The following is a 27,443-nucleotide window of genomic DNA, read 5'->3' on the forward strand; positions in this document are numbered from 1 at the left end:
TATGTCAAGCCAAGCTACTCTTGCAGAGAAAGAAAATAAGACAAATATACAAAAATGTATACAAAGTAAAATGGCAGTACCACACCTCAATCCTTTGTAAGTGTGTGTGCATATTCTTACAAGGTTTATTTTTTTTTTAAAGAAGAAAAACATAATTGCTGTGAAAAGGCAGTAATAAATAGGGGGTGGCAGTCTGTTGGCAAGGCGTCGGTGATCCCCTGGTGTGTGTGTGCATTTAAATGTGTGTCTGGGTAAAGCAGTCTATTGATATGTGGGGTGGGTCAATCATCCTTTGAGTGATGCTGGGCGTCCAGGTTGACCACTTGAAGCTCTGTGAGGTTGCTGCTGCTTGACTGCTGACCAATCATCATCTAAAGGTCAAAAGGAGAGGGGATTAGGTGACAGTATTGTTGAGCAGTGAGGGTAGTGTTGAGGTAACAGAGTTGTGATGACAGAGGGAACATGGGTGTCAATTACCGGGTGGAGCTGCACTGCTGACACAGGGATCTGAACTGTCCCAGGATGTCCTGTGAGGAACACCTGCGATACAGCGCCTAGTTGGGATGGGAAAAACAAATCCAATAAATGAAATCGCACACATAAACGAGCCAGTAGGGTTGGCCGATATTACGATAGTATCGTCTATTGAGGATGATTGACAGCCACCGTCGATAGTGACATCATGATGATATGACATTGTAATGTAATTTCTAAACGGTTTAACCGATATGGATGAAAATACTCTCAAATTATTGACAGTCTGCATTTTAACCTCAGTCATTGTATCATTTCAAATCCAAATGCTGGAGTACATAGCCAAAACAACAACAAAACAAGTTGTCACTGTACCAATACTTTGAGCTCACTGTATATCAGTGCCCTGTTAGGCCAGTTGTGGTGTCTGGACTGATTGGCTCACCGGGGTCATGGGACTGTGTATGGGCTGTCTGTGGGAAGGTGTTAAGCACGGTCAGACTGCCGTCGCCCAACGAGGTTGTAGGTGTGGCGTACATAACAGTGTGGGCGCCGGGGTACATCATGTGACCACCCATCGATGAGGGCACTGAGGACGTGACGATGGTGGTGGGGAGGCTCACTGAATTAGGGAGACAGGACAACAAGGGCAATGAGGGATGCATATCAATATTCTACATGGTTCATTCATACAAGTATGAATGGTGACTTCAACATTAAATGTTACTACTTCTACAGTCATAGTGAAACAAAGACTGATGTTAATAAAAGGCAAGTAAGATTAAAAACAGCCTGCATATTACTTGTACTCCAAGTACATGATATTTGACACTTCTCAATTTAACAAATGACCACATACCAATACTGCAATCAAGCATTTCATAAAATTAGTTACCCTTGATGGAATACGGTTTGATCTCCCCACCTTAGTGACATTGACATTTCTCGGTTGTAGTGCCTTTCACCATTCTATATCCACCCTTCCAGTGGGATCAACAGCCACATTTATGGCATCAAAACTATCATAATCACTACCTTTGAGTTTGGAAAAACTGTTTCACAACCAAATCTCTATTATTGAAGGGGATCCAGACACCTTTGTGATTTCACATGTTTGAGAAACATACAAGGGAATATAACATTGCGGATAAAGTTTGGAATGACAATTTCATTTGTACAACAGCTAAAGACCTGCATCACTATACTGAGCGCTTTTCTCTTTTCTAAAATTATGTATTTGGGTGTTTGAGTATTTTTTCCCTTCACGTTTTTCCAGGGCCCCCATACTACACAAGAGAGGAAGTGATTTGCTGTTTGGGGTACATTTCTCAAAAATATGTGAAATTACAAAACAAAAAAATGTGTCTGAACCCTTCTATAAAACATGCCATTTACATCAAGAGAGAGATTTGGTTGTAAAAAAAGGAAACTTCTCCTTTAATAATTTTAATGTGTATGAACCCTGGATGACTGACAGGGAACGCTGTATTGAAGCCACCACAACCATTTTGGTTTATTTTCTTGTAAAAAAAATAAAAGAGATTTTGGATGCTTTAGAAATGCATTAATAAAATGTCTACATTTGTTTTTTGTCAAGTATATTCTATTAGACACCTTAATGCTTACTTTTAAATTATATTATGTGAACTGACAAAATAAAAATACAAAAATCCTTTTTATTTTTTAACCAAAAACCTAAACCTATTTTTAAAGGGTACTAAATGTTAGTGTCCCTACTACAACAAATAAAATACCGAAATGTGTCATTTTGACCTTGAAAAATTAATGAAATACTGTAGAATTCCATTCACATCATTGGTTAAAGGTCAGATTGGATTACCAAATCCAAATGATCAGAATCATTCTAGTTTTTCTGTTTTGAAATACCAGAATCGAACATTTAATCCAATCCCAAAATTTGCCAAAATCAGAAAAGTTTTGAAAAACTGGGCCCAATAGCGAGAGGGTATACTCCATCAAAATCAGTCAAGGATAAGCAGACCGCCTGCCTTCCCGCCATTGGGATGACTCCCATTGTTAGGGCGGAGACAAGACCAGCTCAAATCAAATACAATTTTATTGGTCACATACACATGGTTAGCAGATAATGCGAGTGTATACAGTATCTCAACCTATGAGAAAGCAAGGAGAAGCAATTACCATATTGTCAATACCTGTCCAGTGCTTTCAGATCTATAGGAATGCCTAGTGAGGAAGAGCTAGAGAATAGAGGTCGATTTCACTTGCCACTGAGAAGTAGCACTCAAGTCAGTCTCTCCATTTGCCCTCTAGATGGGGCTACTGCTCTGCTACACCAGTCATTCCAGACCCTCCTCCTTGGGATTGGGTCCATCAAGGAGCCCATTTCATTATTACGTCAACTTGTAAACAGACTGCTGTTTGTCGCGTTTGAGAGTGGGGTAAAAAGCCTACTAGTCATCATATAGCAATTTAACACTTAACATTTAAACCCCCCCTCAATACTAATAATATCATTGCATTGCTGTTTACCCCCCTCAAATCACATTGGCATTGTAGTCAAATGGGCTCATAAGCAGACAGGCTGCTGTGAGTGTATGGTGGTTGTTGTTTACCTGTGGAGTTGCTTGTGATGTGGGAAAGGTCACTATGGCTCACAGAGCTCTGCTGGCTGCTGGGGTGAACCTGGATGGCCTGCAGCTGCTGGCCCATCCCTCCGCCTGAGAAAGACGCACACACACGTAGAGTGAGAATATTACATTTGCCATTCAACTACTTTCGCACACTCATTATAGGAGGCCAAGTTTGCATGTTACCTCTGATAGGTACATAACTAAAGTTAGGTGGTAAATATGAATGGGTTAGTGAAGTGGTGTGTACCAGTTAAGTGGCTGAGCAAGAGTTAACAGACCTACAGAAAAGTAACACAGAATCCCCATCTATACAGCTGTCAGATATGCTATTTAACACAAAGGTGTTCCATTTTCAGCAGTTGTGATTTTATAAATGAAGTACTTGGGCTATTACTACTGACAATTTTAAAGAATTTCCCCATTCTTAGCCTACATTCACTACAGTTCATGAAGATTATGACCAAGTGAGAAAACTGACACAAGCAATGTTCCCTCTAAGCTGCGCGCGTCTACGCAGTAGCCCCGGGACTGCTGCGCAGAAGAAATATTAGCCCACAGAGAAGCACAAGATTAAACCACACTCAACTTTCTAGAGTTTTCCCTGTTAGTTAACACTATCAATGGTTTCCTTTTACTGTGGCGATTGTGATCGAATCAAAGCAATATTAGCCACTTTTCATGCAATATACAGAAACAAAACAAACTATGCAAGAGATTGTTGTAGGCAGAACGCATCATCATAGGATTCTATCCCATTGATACACATGACTCAGCCCATACTCTACACAGACCAGTGCTTCATAACCTATCAAAGCTGCAGTAGGCCTATATGCAAATAGACCATTGCCTTACAGTATATGGATCTGTGCAGTTTACTTTGAATTGGACTGTGTTTACAGCGTGACTAGATGTGCTTGTTTTGAGATCAAAGTGAGAGCTGCATGTAGCCATGTGTGTAATTTGCCTGATTCTCTGTAATAATGGTATGGGATTGATAAACCACTTTACAAAATTAAAATGCATTATTGGATCAAACACCACAACATTTTCAGTCACGTCCTTATCTGAAGGACAAGTGGATAAGCAGGTTAATGTCAAACCCTGCATGTTTTTCCCTCAAAAAATCTAATGGAATGTAGGCCTACATTGTACATTGGCAGCTACTGTTGGCTGAATGATTGAACAGCTATTTCAGTGTTAATTTTATGGGATGCATTATCTCCATTGTTTTTGATGTTAGGTCACTCTGGTAGGCCTACATTATGATCAAGTAGCCAGTCGCCTAATTGGCCACTGTAAAAACGAACTTGTGTTCACAGTAAACGCGTGCTGGAAGTTGCACAGAATTTCACAACATTCAAGTGCAGAAAAAAAAGTGAGGGTACATTGGACACAAGTGTGGAACTTTCAACTCACGCTTTTTTCTGTCTCTGGGTGGGGGTTACTTTTAGCCCTGCTCAAAAATAACTTAGGGCGTCAACTTTCCTTTTTCTTGTGATAAGAGGTTAGAGCTGGGCTACACACCATCAGTAACAGCTGTAATAAAATTAATTTAGTCTCAAATAATGAAACATGTTCAATTTGGTTTAAATAATGCAAAAACAAAGTGTTGGAGAAGAAAGTAAAAGTGCAATATGTGCCATGTAAAAAAGCTAATGTTTAAGTTCCTTGCTCAGAACATGAGAAAGCTGGTGGTTCCTTTTAACACGAGTCTTCAATATTCCCAGGTAAGAAGTTTTAGGTTGTAGTTATTATAGGAACATTTCTCTATACCATATGTATTTCATATACCTTTGACTATTGGATGTTCTTTTATAGGCACTATAGTATTGCCAGCCTAATTTCGGGAGTTGATAGGCTTGAAGTCATAAACAGCGCTGTGCTTCAAGAAGAGCTGCTGGCAAATGCAGGAAAGTGCTGTTTGAATTAATGCAGCCTGCTGCTGCCTACCACCGCCCAGTCAGACTGCGCTATCAAATAATAGACATAACTATAATAACACACAGAAATAGGTCATTAATATGGTCAAATCCGGAAACTATCATTTCGAAAACAAAATGTTTATTCTTTCAGTGAAATACGGAACCGTTACGTAATTTATCTAACGGGTGGCATCCCCAAGTCTAAATATTGCTGTCACACTGCACAACCTTCAATGTTATGTCATAATTATGTACAATTCTGGCAAATTAATTACGGTCTTTTTTTATTTTAAATTTTACCCCTTTTTCTCCCCAATTTCGTGGTATCCAATTGTTTTTAGTAGCTACTATCTTGTCTCATCGCTACAACTCCCGTACGGGCCCGGGAGAGACGAAGGTTGAAAGTCATGCGTCCTCCGATACACAACCCAACCAAGCCACACTGCTTCTTAACACAGCGAGCATCCAACCCGGAAGCCAGCCGCACCAATGTGTCGGAGGAAACACTGTGCACCTGGCAACCTTGGTTAGCCCCCGGCCAAGCCCTCCCTAACCCGGACGACGCTAGGCCAATTGTGCGTCGCCCCACGGACCTCCCGGTTGCGACCGGTTTACGACAGAGCCTGGGCGCGAACCCAGAGTCTCTGATGGCACAGCTGGCGCTGCAGTACAGCGCCCTTAACCACTGCGCCCCCTGGGAGGCCCAATTACGGTCTTTGTTAGGAAGAAATGGTCTTCACACAGTTCGCAACGAGCCAGGCGGCCCAAACTGCCTGCCTCTGCTTGCACAGAACGCAAGAGAAGTGACAATTTCCCTAGCTAAAATAAATTCATGTTAGCAGACAATATTAACTAAATGTGCAGGTTTCAAAATATATACCGTAATTTCCGGACTATAAGCTGCTACTTTTTTGAACCTCAGGGTTTATACAATGACGCGGCTAATTTATGGATTTTTCCCGCTTTCACAAGATTCATGCCGCAAAAAAACTGAGCACCGTCACATAATGTGACGTAAATCGAGCGCGCGCAAACTTCCCATCATTCTGATTACGGTAGTCATTTTGTCACCCTCATCATGGCAAAGACACGGATAAATGTATATGATGCAGCTTTCAAGTTGAAGGCGATCGATCTGGCTGTTGGAAAAGGAAATAGAGCTGCTGCATGGGAGCTTGGCCTTAATGATGATAAGACGTTGGAAACAGCAGCGTGAGGAACTGACTCAGTGCAAAAATACAACAAAAGCTTTCAGAGGGAAGAAAAGCAGATGGCCCGAACTAGAAAATGAGCTTGAAGACGGCAGAGGTGTTTCAACTGAGGCTATTCAATTCCGACACCGAAGGAGATGACTTCAGTGGTTTCAGTGCACAGGAGGAGGAAGATAGTGACCAATGACTTTCTTGGTAGGCTACTGTTTACTGCCATTGTTTAAATTTTTGTTACAAGCCGTGTTTCATTTAAAGGCTGTGTAAAGTTAATTTGTTTCAATGTACCGGTAGGCACCTGCGGCTTATAGACATGTGCGGCTTATTTATGTACAAAATACATCTTTTTTTTTAAATCCAGTGGGTGCGGCTTATATTCAGGTGCGCTTAATAGTCCAGAAATTACGGTAGTTGTGTATTGATGTTAAGAAAGGCATTGATGTTTATGGTTAGGTACACATTGGTGCAACGACAGTGCTTTTTTTCACGAATGCGCTTGTTAAATCACCACCCGTTTGGTGAAGTAGGATGTGATTCGATGATAAATTAATAGGCACCGCATCGATTATATGCAACGCAGGACAAGCTAGATAAACTAGTAATATCAATCATGTGTAGTTAATCACTAGTTATGTTAAGATTGATAATTTTTTTTACGTCCTTTTTTCTCCCCAATTTCGTGGTATCCAATTGGTAGTAGTTACAGTCTTGTCTCATAGCTGCAACTCCAGTACAGACTCGGGAGAGGCGAAGGTCGAGAGCCATGCGTCCTCGAAACACAACCCAGCCAAGCCGCACTGCTTTTTGACACAATGCCCATCCAACCCGGAAGCCAGCCGCACCAATGTGTTGGAGGAAACACCGTACACCTGGTCAGCGTGCCCTGCGCCCGGTCCACCACAGGAATCGCTAGAGCGCGATGAGACAAGGATATCCCTGCCGGCCAAACCCTCCCTAAACCAGACGACGCTGGGCCAATTTTGCACCGCCCCATGGTCGCGGCCGGCTGCTACAGAGCCTGGACTCGAACCCAGAATCTCCTTAGACCACTGCACCACCCGGGAGGCCCCAAGATTGATTGATTGTTTTTATAAAGATATGTTTAATGCTAGCTAGCAACTTACCTTGGCTCCTTGCTGCACACGCTACCACGCAGTCTCCTCGTGCAATGTGTGCAATGTAATCGACCATTATCGGTGTCCAAAAATGCAGAATGTTATGAAAACTTGGAATCGGCCCTAAGTAATTGGCCATTCCGATTAATCGGTTGACCTCTAATAGAGAGACAGTGAGGTAAAGACAAACCTTGAAAAGGACACTAACAGACAGGCATAGAGATATTGGGAGATACAGTTTTGAACAGCGACAAGAGGTAGCTACAGAGAAATGACTGGAATCCTAGATGCAAACAAACTGGGCTCAATTTGGAGACACTGGACACAAACATCAACAGAGTGAGAGATGCATGCAGACAGAGGGAGAAATCCCAAATCAACCCCATGGTTGATCAGAGAAGATTGGATGTATGTAACAAAATTGTGGTAGCTCCATCATGCCCTCTGAAAGGTAAGGCAGAATCATCTTAAAAAATATAACAAAATTGGTTAAGCTGTACACTAAAGGCGGCTGTGGTCGTACAGAGAATAAATTAAATCATTGAAGAGGATTTGTTGTGCAGACCATTTTTCCCCCCATTAAGTCAGAATTGTTGCCATATTGCTTGCCAAAAGTCTAGGAGCTAGGGGTTGATTTGCAATTCAGGGAGAGTTGATGCTCGGAAGTATCGTGGCAAGGAAACAAAACATGACGTGGCGGGGTGAAGAAGCCCCTGACCTGTGAGCGAGACAGTTGCAGGTAGGCGGAGCAGGGTGGTCTGCTGGCCCTGCTGGGTGTGCCCTGCGGTGGTGATGCTGGTCTGGGCCAAGGGGCCCTGGAGGGCCTGCAGCTGACTGAGTGGAATGGTGTGCGTGCCAAGGGGAAGCGGTGCGCCTAGAGGACGCGCAGAGAAGATTAGCGGTGCCCAGGTCTCACGCAGTGGAACCAGCAAATAGACCAAGAAAACACACAACACAGCGAGAAAGACAAAGAAAAGATAGAGGGTAAACGGACATAGCCACACAAACAAAACAGCCACATAAAACACAGCATCACCGACAAAACATACTCAAACACAGACAGAACAAAGCCTCAGACAAAATACAGACAGTTTCACAGAAAAATGTACAGCCACAGACAGACAGACTCAAACAAAACACACTCAGTCAAAACAGTCACACAGACAAACCACATGCAAACACAGCCAAAAAGCTCCAGACGATTTTTTGTTTTATTGGGGTGCAATATTCTCAACCCAAAAAAAAAAAAAAAGGGCAATTCTGAAACGAGGGAACAATTCAGCGGGGTGAATAGAAGTAAATAACACAGATAAATCAAGTCAATAAGGTGGGTAATGATGAGGCAAAGAAAGTGAGACAAAAAAAACACAGGACACCCCCCCCCTCACTCACCGGACATGAGGGTGAACCCTCCAGGTAGCATGACGCTCGTTGACGTGGCCGAGGTCTTCAGCACCGTGCCGTTGGCACAGCTGGTGGCACTGTGAGTATTGATGCCCGCCGAGACCTGCCAGCAGGTGGCAGGGATGCTGTTCTGCAAGTGCATGGCCACGGAGGAGGTGGTGGAGGAAGAAGACGTCGACGTAGGTTGGGTGTTGACACCGGCAGGCAGATTGGCCATGGTGAAGGTCGGCTTCATCATGTCCTGAGAAATGGAGAAAGCAGGAGAGATATTTACTCATCTGTTATCAGTGCATTTGGAGAGAATCTTTACTTATGTAGCTTATGATATGTAGATAATTTGATAGCCAAATATAAGGGGACGTTACCAACCAAATGTGTTTGCGTTCTCTCAAGCCGAGAAACATTGCAGGTAAATAATGCACTCTGTCCATCAGTCAGCACACTGAGTGTTTCTAGATTTTACAAGTTGCTGATACATGTCAAGGATTCCATTGAAGGGCTAAGCTTAAACTCCTGGAGTAGTTTGTGAGCAAGCTGGTGTGCTAACTAGCTTTATGAAAATCAAGCAAAGCAGATTTGAGTCTGGGGATGGGGGGAGAGACAGCGATGACAAGATGAGAACATTTTCCAATTTGAACAAACAATGCTGGGAAATAATTGAGGCTTAGGACCCCTCACTTGAATTGGCAAACTACCAAAGAAAATAGTTAAATATGCTTGTGTAGTTCGCCAAGATCAAAGCCACTTGCTTTGGTAGCAATTGTCAAGTAAAGAAAATATATACTGTCTGTAAAATGTACACTGCTCAAAAAAAATAAAGGGAACACTAAAATAACACATCCTAGATCTGAATGAATGAAATATTCTTATTAAATACTTTTTTCTTTACATAGTTGAATGTGCTGACAACAAAATCACACAAAAATGATCAATGGAAATCAAATTTATCAACCCATGGAGGTCTGGATTTGGAGTCACACTCAAAGTTAAAGTGGAAAACCACACTACAGGCTGATCCAACTTTGATGTAATGTCCTTAAAACAAGTCAAAATGAGGCTCAGTAGTGAGTGTGGCCTCCACGTGCCTGTATGACCTCCCTACAATGCCTGGGCATGCTCCTTATGAGGTGGCAGATGGTCTCCTGAGGGATCTCCTCCCAGACCTGGCCTAAAGCGTCCGCCAACTCCTGGACAGTCTGTGGTGCAACGTGGCGTTGGTGGATGGAGCGAGACATGATGTCTCAGATGTGCTCAATTGGATTCAGGTCTGGGGGAACGGGCGGGCCAGTCCATAGCATCAATGCCTTCCTCTTGCAGGAACTGCTGACACACTCCAGCCACATGAGGTCTAGCATTGTCTTGCATTAGGAGGAACCCAGGGCCAACCGCACCAGCATACGGTCTCACAAGGGGTCTGAGGATCTCATCTCGGTACCTAATGGCAGTCCGGCTACCTCTGGCGAGCACATGGAGGGCTGTGCGGCCCCCCAAAGAAATGCCACCCCACACCATGACTGACCCACCGCCAAACCGGTCATGCTGGAGGATGTTCCAGGCAGCAGAATGTTCTCCACGGCGTCTCCAGACTGTCACGTCTGTCACATGTGCTCAGTGTGAACCTGCTATCATCTGTGAAGAGCACAGGGCGCCAGTGGCGAATTTGCCAATCTTGGTGTTCTCTGGCAAATTAAAAACATCCTGCACGGTGTTGGGCTGTAAGCACAACCCCCACCTGTGGATTTCGGGCCCTCATACCACCCTCATGGAGTCTGTTTCTGACCGTTTGAGCAGACATGCACATTTGTGGCCTGCTGGAGGTCATTTTGCAGGGCTCTGGCAGTGCTCCTCCTTGCACAAAGGCGGAGGTAGCGGTCCTGCTGCTGGGTTGCTGCCCTCCTACGTCCTCCTCCACGTCTCCTGATGTACTGGCCTGTCTCTTGGTAGCACCTCCATGCTCTGGACACTACGCTGACAGACACAGCAAACCTTCTTGCCACAGCTCGCATTGATGTGCCATCCTGGATGAGCTGCACTACCTGAGCCACTTGTGTGGGTTGTAGACTCCGTCTCATGCTACCACTAGAGTGAAAGCACTGCCAGCATTCAAAAGTGACCAAAACATCAGCCAGGAAGCATAGGAACTGAGAAGTGGTCTGTGGTCCCCACCTGCAGAACCACTCATTTATTGGGGGTGTCTTGCTTAATTGCCTATAATTTCCACCTGTTGTCTATTCCATTTGCACAACAGCATGTGAAATTTATTGTTAATCAGTGTTGCTTCCTAAGTGGATAGTTTGATTTCACAGAAGTGTGATTGACTTGGAGTTACATTGTGTTGTTTAAGTGTTCCCTTTATTTTTTTGAGCAGTGTATATAGTATGTATAAACTGAAAGTAGAAGCCTAAGTATTGTTGTCCATTAGTTCACTCCAATTAAGGGAGGGGTATAAGGGTTAGTAAATAATAAAAGGAAAATATATTAAATATACATTTAAAATATTATACCTTGCATTCAAAAAGTATTCAGACCCCTTCCCTTTTTCCAATTTTGTTCCGTTACAGCCTTATTCTAGCGGATTAAATTAAACGTTTTCCTCAATCTACACACAATACCCCATAACGACAAAGTAAAAACAGGTTTAGAAATGTCTGCTAATATATTTTTAAACAGAAATACCTTAAGTAAATTTCCACTGGTCTAATAATATCCATTGCTCATGTTTTTTGGCCAAAGAAAGTCGACCACGAAGTCCTGATTCACGCAGTCTCCTCTGAACAGTTGATACTGAGATGTCTGTTACTTGAACTCTGAAGCATTTTTTGGGGGCTGCAATTTCTGAGGCTGGTAACTAATGAACTTATCCTCTGCAGCAGAGATAACTCTGGGTCTTCCTTCATGTCTTAAAGTAATGGACTGTTGTTTCTCTTTGCTTATTTGAGCTGTTCTTGCCATAATATGGACTTGGACTTTTACTAAATAGGGCAATTATTTTATTTTAACTAGGCACACCTGTTAATTGAAATGCATTCCAGATGACTACCTCATGAAGCTGGTTTTAGAGAATGCCAAGCGTGTGCAAAGCTGTCATCAAGGCAAAGGGTGGCTACTTTGAAGAATCTCAAATATATTGTAACACTATTTTGGTTCCATATGTGTTATTTCTTAGTTTGATGTATTCACTATTCAACAATGTAGAAAATAGTCAAAATAAATAAACCCTGGAATGAGTAGGTGTCCAAACATTTGACTGGTACTGTACACACACATATGGGGGATTGGAAATGATGCAGACAATTAAATTGTGTCTATCATTCTATCTGCAATATTAAAGCTGATTTACCCCCTAAAAAAAGATACTGAACAAAAATAAACAACATGAGCGTTGGTCCCATGTTTCATGAGCTGAAATACAAGATCCCAGAAATGTTCCAGACGCACAAAAAGTGCCTCTCTCTCTCAAATGTTGGACACAAGTTTGTTTACATACCTGTTGGTGAGCATTTCTCTAAGTATTTCTGTGTAATAAAGCTATTTTATGGGGGGACTCTGCCCAGTCATGTAAAAATTTGTAGATTAGGGCTTAATGAATGTATTTAAATTGACTGACTTCCTTCTAGTAAAATCTTTGAAATTGTTGCATGTTGCGTTTATATTTCTGTTCAGTAGTGTAGATCAGGGTGATCAAACTCATTCCATGGAGGCCCTAGTGTCTGCAGGTTTTAGTTTTTTCCTTTAAATTAAGCCCTAGACCACCAGGTGGGGAGTTCCTTACTAATTAGTAGTGATGCACCGATGACATTTTTGGCCGATACCAATATCCAATATTTTCCTTAACCTCTTGGTGTTCTGGGGCAGTATTTTCATTTTTGGAAGAAAAAAACGTTCCCGTATTTTGTCAGGAAAATATGCTAGAATATGCATATAATTGACAGCTTTGGATAGAAAACACTAACGTTTCCAAAACTGTAAAGCTATTGTCTGTGAGTATAACAGAACTGATGTTGCAGGCGAAAGCCTGAGAAAAATCCAATCCGGAAGTGCCCCAGGTTTTGAAAGCGCTGCGTTCCAATGACTCCCTATTCAGCTGTGAATGTACCATCAACGAGCTTACACTTTCTACGTATTCCCCAGGGTGTCTACAGCATTGTGACGTAGTTTTACGCATTTCTGTTGAAGAATAGCCGTAGGCGGCCACATTGCGTAAGTGGTCACATGGTGGCTCCGAGAGAGATTCTTGCGTAAAATACAGAGGTAGCCATTACTCCAATCGGTCCTAGTGAAAAACGAATTGTCCAGACGGATATATTATCGAATAGATATTAGAAAAACACCTTGAGGATGGATTCTAAACAACGTTTGCCATGTTTCTGTCGATATAATGGAGCTAATTTGGAATATTTTTCGGCGTTGTGGTGACCGCAATTTACGGGCGATTTCTCAGCCAAACGTGAAGAACAAACAGAGCTATTTCACCTACAAAAATTATATTTTGGGAAAAAATGAACTTTGGCTGTCTACCTGGGAGTCTCGTGAGTGAAAACATCCGAAGTTCAAAGGTAAACAATTTAATTTGATTGCTTTTCTGATTTCCGTGACAAGGTTGCCTGCTGCTAGCAAGGCATAATGCTATGCTAGGCTATGATAAAACTTACACAAATGCTTGTCTAGCGTTGGCTGTAAAGCATATTTTGAAAATCTGAGATGACAGGGTGATTAACAAAAGGCTAAGCTGTGTTCCAATATAATTCACTTGTGATTTTCATGAATAGGAAGATTTTCTAGGAAGATTTATGTCCGTTGCGTTATACTAAATAGTGTCAGATGATGACAACGGTCCCGTTCACGGGATGGGGTGTCACTACAGGTTAATATTAGTGGACTTTGTAGTTAGCCTTCAAAATAAAAGTATGGCATATTTCTATTTGTATACATTTGCATCACTGTCAATTACATACTTTTATTTTGAAGGCAAATTGCAAATTCCACTATTGTGGCTAGCTTCACAACACATCCCGGTCCGGTCGAGCCTCACTAGCCAGAGGAAGCTAGCCAGCTGCTTATAACGTTAGCTTTGGGCAACAGGGTTAAGTTGACTATTTAGTTTCATGAACTGAAGTTAAAATTTCAATAGGCGAACAAAAATATTTACTCACAAGGATTCATAAATCATTGCTAAGAATGAAAATAACTGAGGTTTCTACTGGTCATTGTTTTCAGGCTGATTGTATTGGTGCTAGCTAGGTAAAGTTACCAAGCTGAAGCTAGCCACCCCAGAAGTTGCGGTCAAACAAATGCTTTATTACCAATGCGGTATTGTAAACACATTGTTTGGGGCTGGTGTTTGCAGACTTTTTGTACAGCTTTGACAGTACTACTGTATCTTTGACACGCGAAGACCCAAACGCCATTCCATAGTATGTCTGAAGCAGTGACGCTATTACTGTGCAACTCCGTTAGGGAAATATCTGAAAAATAGCGCACTTGGTAGTGTGTACTGGTGCTCGACCAGTCGGCGAAAGCCAACATCACCCACGACAGAGAAAGGTTGATTGTCAAGGGCAATGAATGCCATTATCTTGGTTTTAATGGATTTCTCCTTTGAGTTGTCTCGCTGAAATGTTACTCTTTCAAATGACTGCTCGACTTGTTGACTGCTCGATTCACACAGCAGACATAGGGGGCTAGGTTAGGAATGCTGTGTTGCACGTGTAGCGCTGCATTTTACGTGGTGTCATTATGTTATGTATCTACGTTATATAGGTATGCACGTCAGCTTTGACATTTTTTCACATCGGCGTTAAACTAGACATCCGATATGTTCACCAATATATTGTGCATCCCTACTAATTAGTGACCTTAATTCATAAATCAAGTACAAGAGAGGAGCGAAAACCCGCGGACACTCTGTGGAATGAGTTTGATATATATATTTTCCATAACCAAAAATATTGTATTTTAAGCTGGTGTACAAAACTTTAACTTCTACGGGATGGGTGTCCCTAAACCAGGACAGTTGTTGCTAATATGCACTCATTTTACTAGAATGACATTGTATACAACAGCCAACTTTCCAGGACATAGACATGACTTATATGTGCAGAAAGCTTAAATTATTGTTAATCTAACTGCAGTGTCCAATTAACAGTAGCTATTACTACAGTGAACAAAATACCATGCTATTGTTTAAATGCACAACAAAAAATGTATCACGGCAACTGGTTGGATACATTCCCCTCTGAAGGTAAATAATGTACTTATTTTCAGTAATCTTGCTCCGATTTGTCATCCTCAGGGTCCCAGACATAAAATGTAGCATAGTTTTGTTTGATAAAATACATTTTTATGTTCAAATGTAGGAATTGGGGTCTACAGGTTGACCCCACTGCTGTCTCTGGCTCCACACCCACCCTACCCGGCCATCTAGATGTGTGAAAGTGTATAAGCTAATGATCCATCATCTATGACATTCCTGGGTGTATAAACTTATTTGTTTTATTACCATAGCATTTTTGTATGTTCTCTATAGTTATTTACTTGAAAACGTATCATTTCGGCACATTTGGACAAACTCCTGGCAGACTTGATACATATTGTACAGTGATGTAATTCTTCACTGGATCAGTCTGAAACTTTGCACACACTGCTGCCATCTGATGGCCAAAATCTAAATGACAGCTATTCTCCTATCTGAAAGTATGGCCTTTCTCGTGCATTTCATCGTTTACCAGATCTAATGTGTTATTATCCTATTATCCTACATTCCCACAAACTTCAAAGTGTTTCCTTTTAAATGGTATCAATAATAGGCATATCCGTGCTTCAGGTCCTGAGCTACAGGCAGTTAGATTTGGGTATGTCATTTTAGGCGAAAATTGAAAAAAAGGGGGGGGTTATCCCTATTAAGGGGTTTTTAAGTAAAAGATGAAAACTAAACTTAAGTACAGCAAGCATAGAAATAGCGCATATAAAAATAGATGAACGCAAGTCTATGAAGCAGTATAATGAGAATGGCATACGTCTATGTGAATTTGGCCGGGTCGCCCAAAGGTGACATATTGCAGCTTTAAGTAAATCAGGTATTAAATGAGATGAAAAGGAGACTGGAGTGCCACTTTAATAGTTGCCATGTACTTTCTGAGCCTGCATTGGGTGTATTCACCATCACCTGCATTGTTTACGTGTGACCTGTTTATAGCGCAGCGGAGAGAAAATGCACAGATGTGTGCTGCAGTTCTACTAAGATGTAACAGTTTGTTTATTGACAAGCTTTAAACTAAGCCAAACTGCAAAGGGAAAACTTGAACAGAAACATTTTGGTAGTAGGCTGGCTGGCTACTACTCAACGGCAGGAAATGTCAAGTGTGCCGACAGCAACGCTGCATTCAGCCGCACCTTTTTTCCAGCAGCACAAAAACAATTTACCCTTGAAGCGCTTATGAAAATGTAAATAAAATGTAAAAAAAACAAAACATTTGTTAGTAGTTATAATCATTTCCATTGAATATAGTCAGAAACCTAATTAAATGATCAATGATTCACACACAAAAGCATCTTTGGAACCGGTATCAAAGTGTCAACGACGGGACATTTTAACCCTAGCCTTTTTGGGGGCCCACAGGGAGGTACTACCTCAGTGGTATCAAACTAATTCCACGGAGGGCAGAGTGTAGGTTTTTGTTTTTTCCTTTCAATAAAGACCTAGACAACCAGGTGAGGGGAGTTCTTTACTAATTAGTGACATTAATACATCAATCAAGTACGAGGTGGAGTGAAATCCCTCAGACACTCGGCCCATAAAGCGAAAATAAACCGACTCAACTGACCGCATTCAGTGTCTTGCATTCATTATAGTGCATTCTAGTCTAGGGCACTTGGTTTCCTTTTTTCTTTCTAGAGGACATCTACATTAGCCTATTTGAACAAGTTATCCCTCTGAGCATAAGTCCATTTCCTCCTCCATAAACATTTGCTGAACGAGTCTCTTCCAAAAGAGGGGACAAAACTAGTAAACAAACACCCCGGGGGCCCCGCGGCTCACCTGTCAGGAAATAGCACCATGCAACGGGCTCACTCTCTTTACTGAGAGCAAAGCAAACAATGAAAAACTAGGTTATGAGTGTAATGCCCTACTAAGTTTGCGTTGGATGGCCTGTTTCTTGTTATGACACTGACTGTGGGCGTCTGGCTGTGGTCTGATTGAGTCCAGAACCCAAGCCCAGCCCACTTTTGCTCCTGAACAGCGTCCCTGTCCATCTGTATTTCAGTGTTCCTGACAACTTACTTGCACCAGCATGCGGCTCTACTTTGTCATCTGCACTCTGTCTTTCTATCAGTGCTTTGCACAACACCACAGCTGAGGTGACTAGTCAGACAGAAACCTCTTTAAATAGAAACTTTCTCTCCACAGAGTGAGCAGTGAGGATTCCTCCCACCACGGCACCTGTGAGCTAAAGTAGTACATCACCAACAGCCAATTGTATTTCAAAACAAGTCTGGCTTTTGGTTGAGTAAAGAAGCTTAATGAGCTGAAAAATCCAGAATCTTCGCCATCACTCATAATTAACACTACCGCATTTGTTTCCATTTCATTAAACTAACTGCGCATCATGACATGATTTGTTGTCACTTATCATAAGCTTCTCTGCTTTAAAATGGGGGTCAATGGTCCATCCATTAATACAAATATTAATGTGAACTTGTGTAGCTTACGCTATATTTCCAAAGTGAAAAGTGTAGGCCTGTGCCTGGTGAATTAACCAGCAACATGACCATCCGAGGAAGCTACCGTTTATTCCCCTCGGTATTAAGCCAGGTGAGAGATGAAACTGACAACAAGTGGTTGACAAAGCGCAAAACTAGCCCAACAAATGCCCTTTTTATTTACTCAAGCAAAAGATTTAGCCTCAGATTGGCGTACATTGCTGAACCTACTCACATAGAGCTCACCACGTTTCCTTGAAAATCACAGTCTCCAACCAACGCAAACAGCTGCAGCTTATATGGAATGCAATCAGCCCTCTGCCAAGAGAGAAACTAGAGGAAACCATCCCATATATGGACAAAGAGGCCAAATATTATTTTTCTCAATCTACTGTGAAGCATTTTTTTGTTTTTCATTTGCCCATGAATAACAGTGAAGTCTAAGGAGACGTACCAGTTAACCCATCGGTCAGCTTTGGTTAAAGGACCCATGTAGTGATGTCAACCGTTTAAGCAAAATGATGGTCCTGTGATGTTGTACTATGACTTTGATCCAGTTTTTGTTGTTGTGTGAATACATTTTTTTGGTGGCTACACAAGGTTTCTCTGGCTGGAAAGTTTGTTCTCCCACACACACACTTTACCAGAATAAGGAGGTGAAACTACCACTGGCTAGTGCCTTTAATTCTAAGACCTCTAACACATTCTAAGACCTCTAACACAGCTTTTCAAGGGAATGCTACTACAAGTTAAGACATTCTACACTGGTTCTCTTTCCGGCACTGCATAGTAACCTAGCAAACCTCCTTGGTTCTGAAGCCTGTGCCCATTTCCCAACAGGATAAAGAATGAACAGAGCAACAATATACCTCTTCCACATACTGTATTATTATTATTATTATTATTATTATTATTATTATTACGCACAGTATGCAAAAAAAGTGTGACAACAGCTTTGTTGATCTAGGAGTTCGAAAAAACACCTCCATGCAACTGCTAGGCTAAAAGCACCACATAAGACAGCATTAGGTAACTTGATGCATGGTAACCCAGGTGCTCTGAAGCAGCTATCGGTTGCGTTAACCCCAGGAGACTGTAACCACTTCACCTTGGTGGGCTCTGTGCAGCTGTCACCCTCCGACACCTGGTAGGTGAGGTCCGTCTCCTCGAAGCCTGTGGCGCTCATGCGCTGGTCGGTGGACGGGTCATTGCGGGGCGGCGAGTCAGGTGAGTTGAGGCACGTCTGGATGAGCGCCTTGCCCGTCTCACTGGTAATCATGGGCTGGAGCTTGCGTGTGGCAAATGTGTAGACGTGGCCTGTCTCGCTGGCCACCAGGAGGAGGACCTGGGTTCCCGTTAGAGTGGAGAGCTCGTAGGCCTGGGGGTGTGGGAAGAGGGATGAGAGAACATCAGGCATCAAATCAAACTTAATGTAGCCCTTTCCACCCACAGTCATGTCATCCCATATACGGGTCATTGATAAGTGCCTAAATTGGAACGCAGTGGCTGTAGAGTGACATGCTATACATGACGTCAGAGCTCAGGTTCGCCGCTTCACAGCGCTGTATGGATTTTAACTGACAGCTGTTAGAAACTTGAGCATGTGCGCGACAACAAGATGCCTCCAACCTTCCTGTTAATTGGGCTACCTCTGCACATGTCGTTTGAGTGAAGGAAATGCTGTAAATAGAGACGAGTCGGTGTTCTGAAAGATAATACGTTGAGGGTTATAATAAATACCGCTTCGTCATACAAGCAAACTACACACCCGTGAGTCCAAATGTACATCACATTTCCATATTTGAAGACATGTAATTTACAGTATCAAGGTTTATGATCGCTATGTTTGATCCACAGTTACAAGGATGACATGCGTTACGCCCTGAAGAGAATGGGTTTGTTGTATTGTGAAGAAAATTAGACACGGAACACACACACGACTCCATTCTATACGCACCAAAATGACAAAATCAGTTTCTCTGAAGTGATTTTGGGGTAGTTGTTTTACATATTTTGCTACTACTACCACCACCACCACCACCAGTGGTGTAGTCACACGTCAGAGCCTTATATTAGCCTCACAGAATGGAATCTTCTAAATAAATGCCTTCAAACATCACACTTTTCCGACGACCACACAGTTGAAGCTATAACAGAGGGGCTCATTGACGCTCTCGCCTCCTGAGGACTCAGTCAAGACAGACAGGTCTGCATTACGATGGATAGTGGTGCGAACGTGATGAAGGCTGCTAAAATCAACAAATGGACCCGACTGCAATGTTTTGGACATCTTCTGCACTTGGCCATTGGTAAGTAACCTTGTCAATTGTGTATATTGAAGTGATTGGTTAGATGAAACTAAATGTAACTAAATATTTTTTCTCTCCATCAACTGATTAATAAATATTACATTTGTACATAACTAAAGGGATTATTGTGATTTACATTTCATTAAAATCTCTTGATTTCTCTTAGAGAGAGTGGGTAGAGACAAAATGAGTGGATTGAGCCATTGGAGTGTGTAAGAAAGTGGTAGGTGCCTTTTCCTATTCGTGGAAAAAGAAGAGACATGTCAGTTGCTCAAAAATAACAACCTACCCCAGCACAAGTTGGTGACAGAGTCACTTACCAGGTGGTGATCACGTCAAAAGATGATGCAAAGAGTACTGGAGCCGGAGAAAGCCATTTCACAGGTCTTGTCCAGAGACAAGAAGACCCGGGACTTACCTAAGACCCACCTATACAGATGTTCTGGAGTCCATCAACCAGGCATTGACCCCACTCCTAGAATTCAGATGCTCTGCCTGGTGAGTCTTATGTCAGTGTGTCTTATCTGAAGCCAGGACTACTACACCTGTTCAATACAGAGGTCATGAAACCTGATGGTGAAACAGAGCTCACCCAAACCATCAAAACGATAGTCATGGACTATCTGAATGAGACATATGATGACCTAGCCACAGATGACCTCCTGAACATCTCCTGATTCTGACAGTGAAACTAATCCACTGGACTGGTGGAAGATCCACAGAAAAAAAAAAAAAAAAAAAAAAAAAAAAAAGCTTTCCCAAAGTCAGCCACCTGGCAAAGCAGTACCTGTGCATTCCTGCAACCAGCTCCTCATCACAGTGTGTTTTTAGCACAGGTGGCAACATAGTGACCTGCCATAGGGCAGCTTTAAAGCCAGAAACCGTAGACAGACTTGTTTTTCTTGCTTGTAAGACAACTACCCCAACAAACTGTGATGTGCTATTAGACTAACAGTTATAATGCATATTGACTTGCACCATTTTAAAATTGTATTTCTTGCTCATGACTTGTAAGGGTTTACAGCTCTACTTCGGACAAATAAGAAACATTAAAGCCTTTGGTTTGTTCAGGCATTCTAGGGTCTGAAGCAGATTTTTAAACATGATTTGATTAATATCAGAATAATTATTGTTATCGAATGAAACATTTAACACACACACACACACACACACACACACACACACACACACACACACACCTTGTGATAATTATTAGCCATATCGCCCAGCCCTAGCATCAATAGATAAACAGGCCCTTGCATGCATCTTTATCAATATATTGTTACAATTGTGATACGGTAATAGGTTCAGTATAGCCTACAGTTTCAGTGAATATTGTTGTATGACAAAATGGATGAATGACTACAAAAATTTGCATTTAGGATTTAGGCCTAGTGGTTTTTTCACAAGTCATTTGAGACCTCATGAAAAGCTGTATCTAAATGCAAAACCATTCATACAAACTCATGAGCAAAGATAAAGCAAAGCAGTGCGACAAAAACAAACAGTTACACAAACATACAGTCAATAACACAATCCATGTACTGCCTAACACAGTACATGAATATTCAATGAACACTTTCTACAAATGTGCTCAGCAAACACACAATTCCTTAGCACTGATGCAATGTGGTATGGCAGCAAGCACATCTAACCATTTATTTATTGATGTTGCAGAGAACAATCAATGTGGTCTCTGGGCTGTAGTCCGACAAAGGCCAAGAGTGGAGAGTTAGGCTAAAGGTTATTGGGAGAGTAAGAGGTCAATATTTCTGAACAAGCGCATTAGTTGCTTAGAGCAGTGCAGGGCCACGTTCAGAAGGCAAACGTTGTGGAACATTGCAAATAGAAATGTCATGAATATAACTAACAGGATTCCTTACTCAGCATTTCAGAAGGTCATGTTTGTTCTACACAGGCTCATAGTACCTCAACCCAGTGCCCTACTTAATGCAGCCTAGACCAAGCTTCCTTCCACCATGCATAGCCATTTCTTAAAAGCTTTTAAACGGCATCTCGGTGAGCACAAGCTGTTGTTTCCAAGGGGAACCCCACAGCCAAGCATAACATTGTGCCTTAGGCAGCAGAGAGCATGGCTCTAACAAGCCCAGGGCTCTCAGGCACTATGGGATAGTAGTAGTAGGAGGGAAATGGGATTGTTTTGTCAGCAGCCATTGGCCAGTTGGCTGCGTATGCTATTCAATGTATTGATGCACTTTATGGTGCTCATAAAACGGGGACATCAGAAAGCAAGAAAGTTAATTAGAAAACAAGGCTACAAAGTCAGGAAGGGGCAAAGGATAGGAAGGAGAATATAGAGTTGAAGAGCTTGAGCGAGTTAGGACTAGCTCTCCTGTGTCCTCTACTTTGCAGCAACACTTTCTGTAGGCTGTCATTTGTGCGGACCCACCCACACACCAACCCTGGGCCGGTATGTAACCTAGTGGTTAAGAGCATTGGGCCAATAACTGAAAGGTCGCTGGTTCGAATCCCCAAACCAGCTTGGTGGAAAGATCTGCCGTTCGCCCTTGAGCAACACCCCAACAACTACTCCCTGGGTGCCGATGATGTCGATTAAGGCTCCCTGCACCGCTCTGATTGAAGGGTTGGGTTAAATGTGGAAGACCCATTTCAGATGGATGCATTCAGTTGCGCAACTGACTCAGTATCCCCTTTCCCACACTGTATATGCACAAGTGGCATTGCCTCATTGCAGAGTGGAAGGAACCCTGTGGTTGCCTAGGCACCCAGAGGGGGTGTGTGCTTTGGCAGTGCACTATGGAGGAGCAGTGATAGCTCAGATTTTGTGGCACATCAAAGCAGTACCTTACTCCACATTGCAGTCTGATTTTACAAGCGAACCAGAGCCTCCTGGGGCTGCAGGTAGTCTAGTGGTTAAGAGAATTGGGCCAGTAAACGAAAGGTTGCTGGTTTGAATCCCAGAGCCGGCAAGGGGGAAGAATCTGCAAGGCAGTTAACCCACAAAAACACCTGCTCCCCTGGCACCGTGGATGTTGATTATAAGGCAGCCCCCCGCACCACTCTGAATCAGAGCGGTTGGGTTAAATGTGGAAGACACATTTCAGATGAATTCATTCAGTTGTGCAACTGACTTTGCAGCCCCTTTCCCTGCCTGTATTTTGTAAGAGAGGTTGACAAACTTTTTTTTTTAGCCCTCCCTGCTGCATACAGCACACCTGGGTACAAAAATCAGTAAAGTACCCTGCCCTGAGCGGGATTATTTAACTCCCAAAGGCCTTTGCAGACTGTATGTCGGAATCAGTTTTAAGATTATCACGTTACACTATGATGTTACCAAATTAAAATCTTGATTTCAACTTGGCCAGATTGTACGATTTGCTTAAGTTCTGTCTCCACATACGGCGATTGGCTTGTGAGGCTACGTCAACTGCAGCGGTGTATTTGATCTGCACATGTGGCAGCAGCACAAGCCTCACTATGCTTATGCACAAGTTCAGAAAAAAAATGAAAGTATGCATCTTACAAAGAGTCCACATACAAACTTTATATGTCCAAACTCAGAATCAAATAGGCTTCCTCAAAATAACATGGTCGCTGTGGTAGAACATTGCGCAATTATCAAAATCCCATCAGGTGGCCTGATTTCATGCAGATGTGTCATGTAAACAAGATTAGGGAAATCATTATTTTTTTTCACAGCATGTAGGCTAAAAGTTTAAAATCAAACTGTTATTAAATCTGACTATTCACAACAATATCAGGTGGTGTGAAAGGAAGGCCCGGAAAATCATTAAAGACTCCAGCCACCTAAGCCATAGACTTGTCTCTGCATCAAGTCTGACACCAACAGGCTCCTGAACAGCTTTTATCCCCATGCCATAAGACTGCTAAATAGCTGACAGAATGGCTACACAGACTGAGTTGACCCTTGTATTTTATTTTTGCACCGACTCTACACTCACATGCCAACACGACCATGTCTATAAGTCTTTGCTAGGTAAAGCCCCGCCTTATCTCAGCTCACTGGTCACCATAGCAGCACGCACTCCAGCAGGTATATTTCACTGGTCACCCTGAAAGCCAACTCCTACTATGGCCACCTTTCCTCCCAGTTCTCTGCTGCCAATGACTGGAACAAATTGCAAAAATCACTGAAGCTGGAGACTCATCTCCCTCACTAAATTTAAGCATCAACTGTCAGAGCAGCTTATAGATCATTGCACCTGTACATAGCCCATCCAAATACCTCATCCCCATACTGTATTTATTTATTTTGCTCCTTTTGCACCCCAGTATCTCTACTTGCACATTCATCTTCTGCACATCTATCACTCCAGTGTTTAATTGCTAAATTGTAAATATTTCACCACTATGGCCTATTTATTGCATTACCTCCCTCTTACTTAATTTGCACACACTGTATATAGACTTGTCTATTGTGTTATTGACTGTACGTTTGTTTATTCCATGTGTAACTCTGTGTCTCACTGCTTTGCTTCATCTTGGCCAGGTCGCAGTTGTAAATGAGAACTTGTTCTCAACTGGCCTACCTGGTTAAATAAACGTGAAATAAAATCAATTAAAATAAAAAATAAAAAAACATGCACACACATTTATAATGACGCGACACACACTCACACACAATAATAATTTGCGCCGCTGCTACTCTGTTTATATCCTGATGCCTAGTCACCTTACCCCCTGTACATATCACTCCAGTATCCCTGCACATTGTAAATATGGTATTGGACCTGACCCTGTAACTAGCTTCTTACTTTTGCATGTTTTTGTTCTACCTTGTTATTTTGTGGCACTTGCAAGAAAGGCATTCCAGTGTACTTGTGCATGTGACATTACAACTTGACACATGACCACAGGCCTGAGGAACACATGCATGCTGCAGTCCCATTTGACAGACTTATCTAGGATGAGGTTATCAGCCTACACATGACCCAACCTAAATGCAAATAGTGTTATACCTAACCAAACAGGCTTGATCAAACAATATTGAGTTGCCTTGAAAAGAAAGTGGCTTTGGCAGCAAGAATTTGCATGCTCAGGTTTTTACTTGGCTATAACTTGGGGGGGTGATTGCAGGAATGCATTAAAACGTTCTTCGCACCAGTCTCTTGATCCTCTGTAGAAGCCGAATAGCTATACACATTTAAAATCAATCCTGCAACTTTATAGCAGCTCATGAAACCCTGGACAACCTAATCAAGAACCATTCATGAAAACATTGTGTTTTGAATAAAATCTATAATAGGGCCTCAGACCATTGAACTCAAATTAGTTCGCTGTAAGTTACCACATAAAAAAATACTTGACAGATAGAACTCAATATCTACTGATGGTGTAAAATCAAGTTTCCTGGACATTACGAAAGGTGTCCTGCAGGGGTTGAGATTCTGGGTCCTGTACTTTTTAATGTTTACTAACAATAGACTTGTCTGCAAAAAAATGTAACCTGCACTTGTATGCCAATTATACTGTTGTGTATGCTATTGTATGCCACGGTTGATCAGGCTCTCTGAACTACAGTCTGCCTTTAATGTATTACAGAAAGACTTTGACCTCAAATTAGTACTGAGTATGTGGTTTTCTAGAGCGGCATAAAAATGTCTGATTTAAGCATATGTACTTTGGATGGTGTTCATATTGATCAGTGCTTACAAATATTTGGTAGTTTCCTATATTGGGGCGGCAGGGTAGCCTAGTGGTTAGAGTGTTGGACTAGTAACCGGAAGGTTGCAAGTTCAAATCCCCGAGCTGACAAGGTACAAATCTGTCATTCTGCCCCTGAACAGGCAGTTAACCCACTAGGCCGTCATTGAAAATAAGAATTTGTTCTTAACTGACTTGCCTAGTTAAATAAAGGTCAAATAAAAAAAAATATATATATAAATAGGTCCTGCCTCTCGCTAAATAGTAGAAAGCAGATTGTTCAATCGAAGTCGGTCCTAGACTATGGCGATATGAACGCAGCTGCTTCACTTCATTAAAATCGTTAGACGCAGGGGGCGACAATTTAAATACTGAGAAAGTTGGTTGGCCCTCTGATGTCACGTAAGATGACACATTCCTAAGTTTTCATTTATAAAGCACTTTTACATAAAGTCCCACTATACCTAACATCATACAAGTTTCCACACTGGTCTCGGGGATGGCTAACTCCGGAAATTCCTTCCTAAAAGCTGATTTTAACAATCTTCAAAATGTCCTTAAAATGTGATGTTTGTGCTTCTAGGGCAATTCGGAAAGCTGACCTTATTATTGATGTTTTTTTATGACCGTGTTTTTCTTTCTGCTTGCATTTTTATTTTGATGTGCATTTCTTTGATTTATGTAATTCAGGGCTCATCTGTAAATGAGACCTTGGTCTCAGTATGACTGTCTGATAAAATAATAGGTTAAATCATTAGTTACATCACATGAGAAAGGGTCATCACTAGTTAGCACAGTCACCGCCTATTTTAAAATGGATTGTAAACCTAAGCACACCGTATTCCTAACCTTAAATGAAGACAAAAGCACATTTATACCATAGCGCCAACACGTGTGCCTGTGAAACCGAACGTCTGCGCAAGTGTGGGAGCACGAGCACAGGTCGGCAGCATGTCTGCAATGAAAACAAAGAGACCGAATACTGACAACTAACCTTCTTCATAATGCCAGTCTTCCTCTTGCTAAAAGTTGTGTACCGCCGAAGTTTGTTGTCTATAAATTCCATTTTGATCTTGACTCGTCCGCGGGTTTTCTTGCCTGGCTTTGCCCCTGTTGCACCGCCATAACCTCCCGGGGGTAGCCCCACAGACGTCGCCGATGCAGCGACTTCCATCTCAGCTCTCTCCCGTTTCACCCCTCTTTTGTCCCCGGCTGAACCCATGGTCTCATCATCCTCCCCGGAGTCGGACTCTGGTTCAGAGCCGCTGTACACCACGTCGGCTGAGTACTGTCTGATTCGGTCGTCAAACCTTCCACCTTCGGCACCACTCATGTTCGTTCCTGGGTGATTAACTTGCAGAGTGGTCAACCCAGTCCCATTTCCAGGTCGTGCGGCCCCTGCTCTTGTACCTATTCCTGCCCCGTTTCCCCCCAACATTCCGAACCTATCCCCCAGGCCTTCAAACCTCTCGCCCCGTTGCGGTCGATGGACCCACTGGTCTATGCGTAAATGAGCGATGTTGTGATCGAACAGAAATTATTCAAAAACTGTCCATTCCTCAGCCTGTTGGTGCAAATGACCTTGGAATCCAGCTATTCGAGAGATATGAGTTAGTTAAATGGCATTTAGCAAACGACTTTATCAACAAGTAAAGCCTAGCTAGCTAGATATATAGTGCTGCTGCGTGTTATCTGTGAGCTTTAGCAAAACACGATCAAATTAATAACCACAGACTCGTGTAAACGAAATAAATTGACCATGGTATATAATTGACAATAACTGTGCAAAGTTGTAACGTTAGTTAGAAGTTATGTTTCCTCCTACAACTAATCAATCAAGCCCAACCCCCTACTCTTCTCCACTTATGGACATTTCGATTTACACCCATTGGTATTACTCCGCGATCACGTATAATTCACCACGAAAACGCTTAACAATTCCCAGTCTCTCTTCCAATATAGACCATTTATGTTATTAATATCTGGAAAATGTATTCATTTGAAAATACATTTTAGATGTACAAGAGTAACCAATTTAGCGCGCATGAATTCT

At 42.2% G+C, this 27,443-nt stretch overlaps 1 protein-coding gene across 2 annotated transcripts; it reads right to left on the reverse strand.

Annotated features, from left to right (window-relative positions):
* Positions 1 to 27,443, reverse strand: LOC110486085 (serum response factor). 2 transcript variants are annotated; one of them, XM_021557426.2, is made up of 8 exons: positions 26,385 to 27,443; positions 18,544 to 18,813; positions 8,724 to 8,976; positions 8,050 to 8,205; positions 3,069 to 3,173; positions 920 to 1,096; positions 478 to 554; positions 1 to 371 (listed from the first exon to the last, which is right to left on the reverse strand). In XM_021557426.2, exons 1-8 carry the CDS (start codon positions 26,826 to 26,828, stop codon positions 282 to 284), a joined length of 1,572 nt encoding a protein of 523 aa, XP_021413101.1. In that variant the 5' UTR covers positions 26,829 to 27,443; the 3' UTR covers positions 1 to 281. The 2 variants fall into 2 exon arrangements, with proteins under 2 accessions (XP_021413101.1, XP_021413102.1); XM_021557427.2 differs by lacking the exon at positions 8,050 to 8,205 and having other exon boundaries at positions 26,385 to 27,439.

Source organism: Oncorhynchus mykiss, chromosome 13 (genome assembly GCF_013265735.2).
Source record: "Oncorhynchus mykiss isolate Arlee chromosome 13, USDA_OmykA_1.1, whole genome shotgun sequence".
Taxonomy (NCBI): Eukaryota; Metazoa; Chordata; class Actinopteri; order Salmoniformes; family Salmonidae; genus Oncorhynchus; species Oncorhynchus mykiss.

What these genes read in the sequence shown, in the direction of transcription:
- LOC110486085 (XM_021557426.2), bottom strand. Translation starts at nt 26,828, where the DNA reads ATGTTGGGGGGAAACGGGGCAGGAATAGGTACAAGAGCAGGGGCCGCA. An exon ending in AGACTGGCATTATGAAGAAG is followed by an intron (nt 18,814 to 26,384) that starts GTTAGTTGTCAG and finishes CCACACCCCCAG; the next exon opens with GCCTACGAGCTCTCCACTCT. An exon ending in GCTGCACAGAGCCCACCAAG is followed by an intron (nt 8,977 to 18,543) that starts GTGAAGTGGTTA and finishes TCCATTTCTCAG; the next exon opens with GACATGATGAAGCCGACCTT.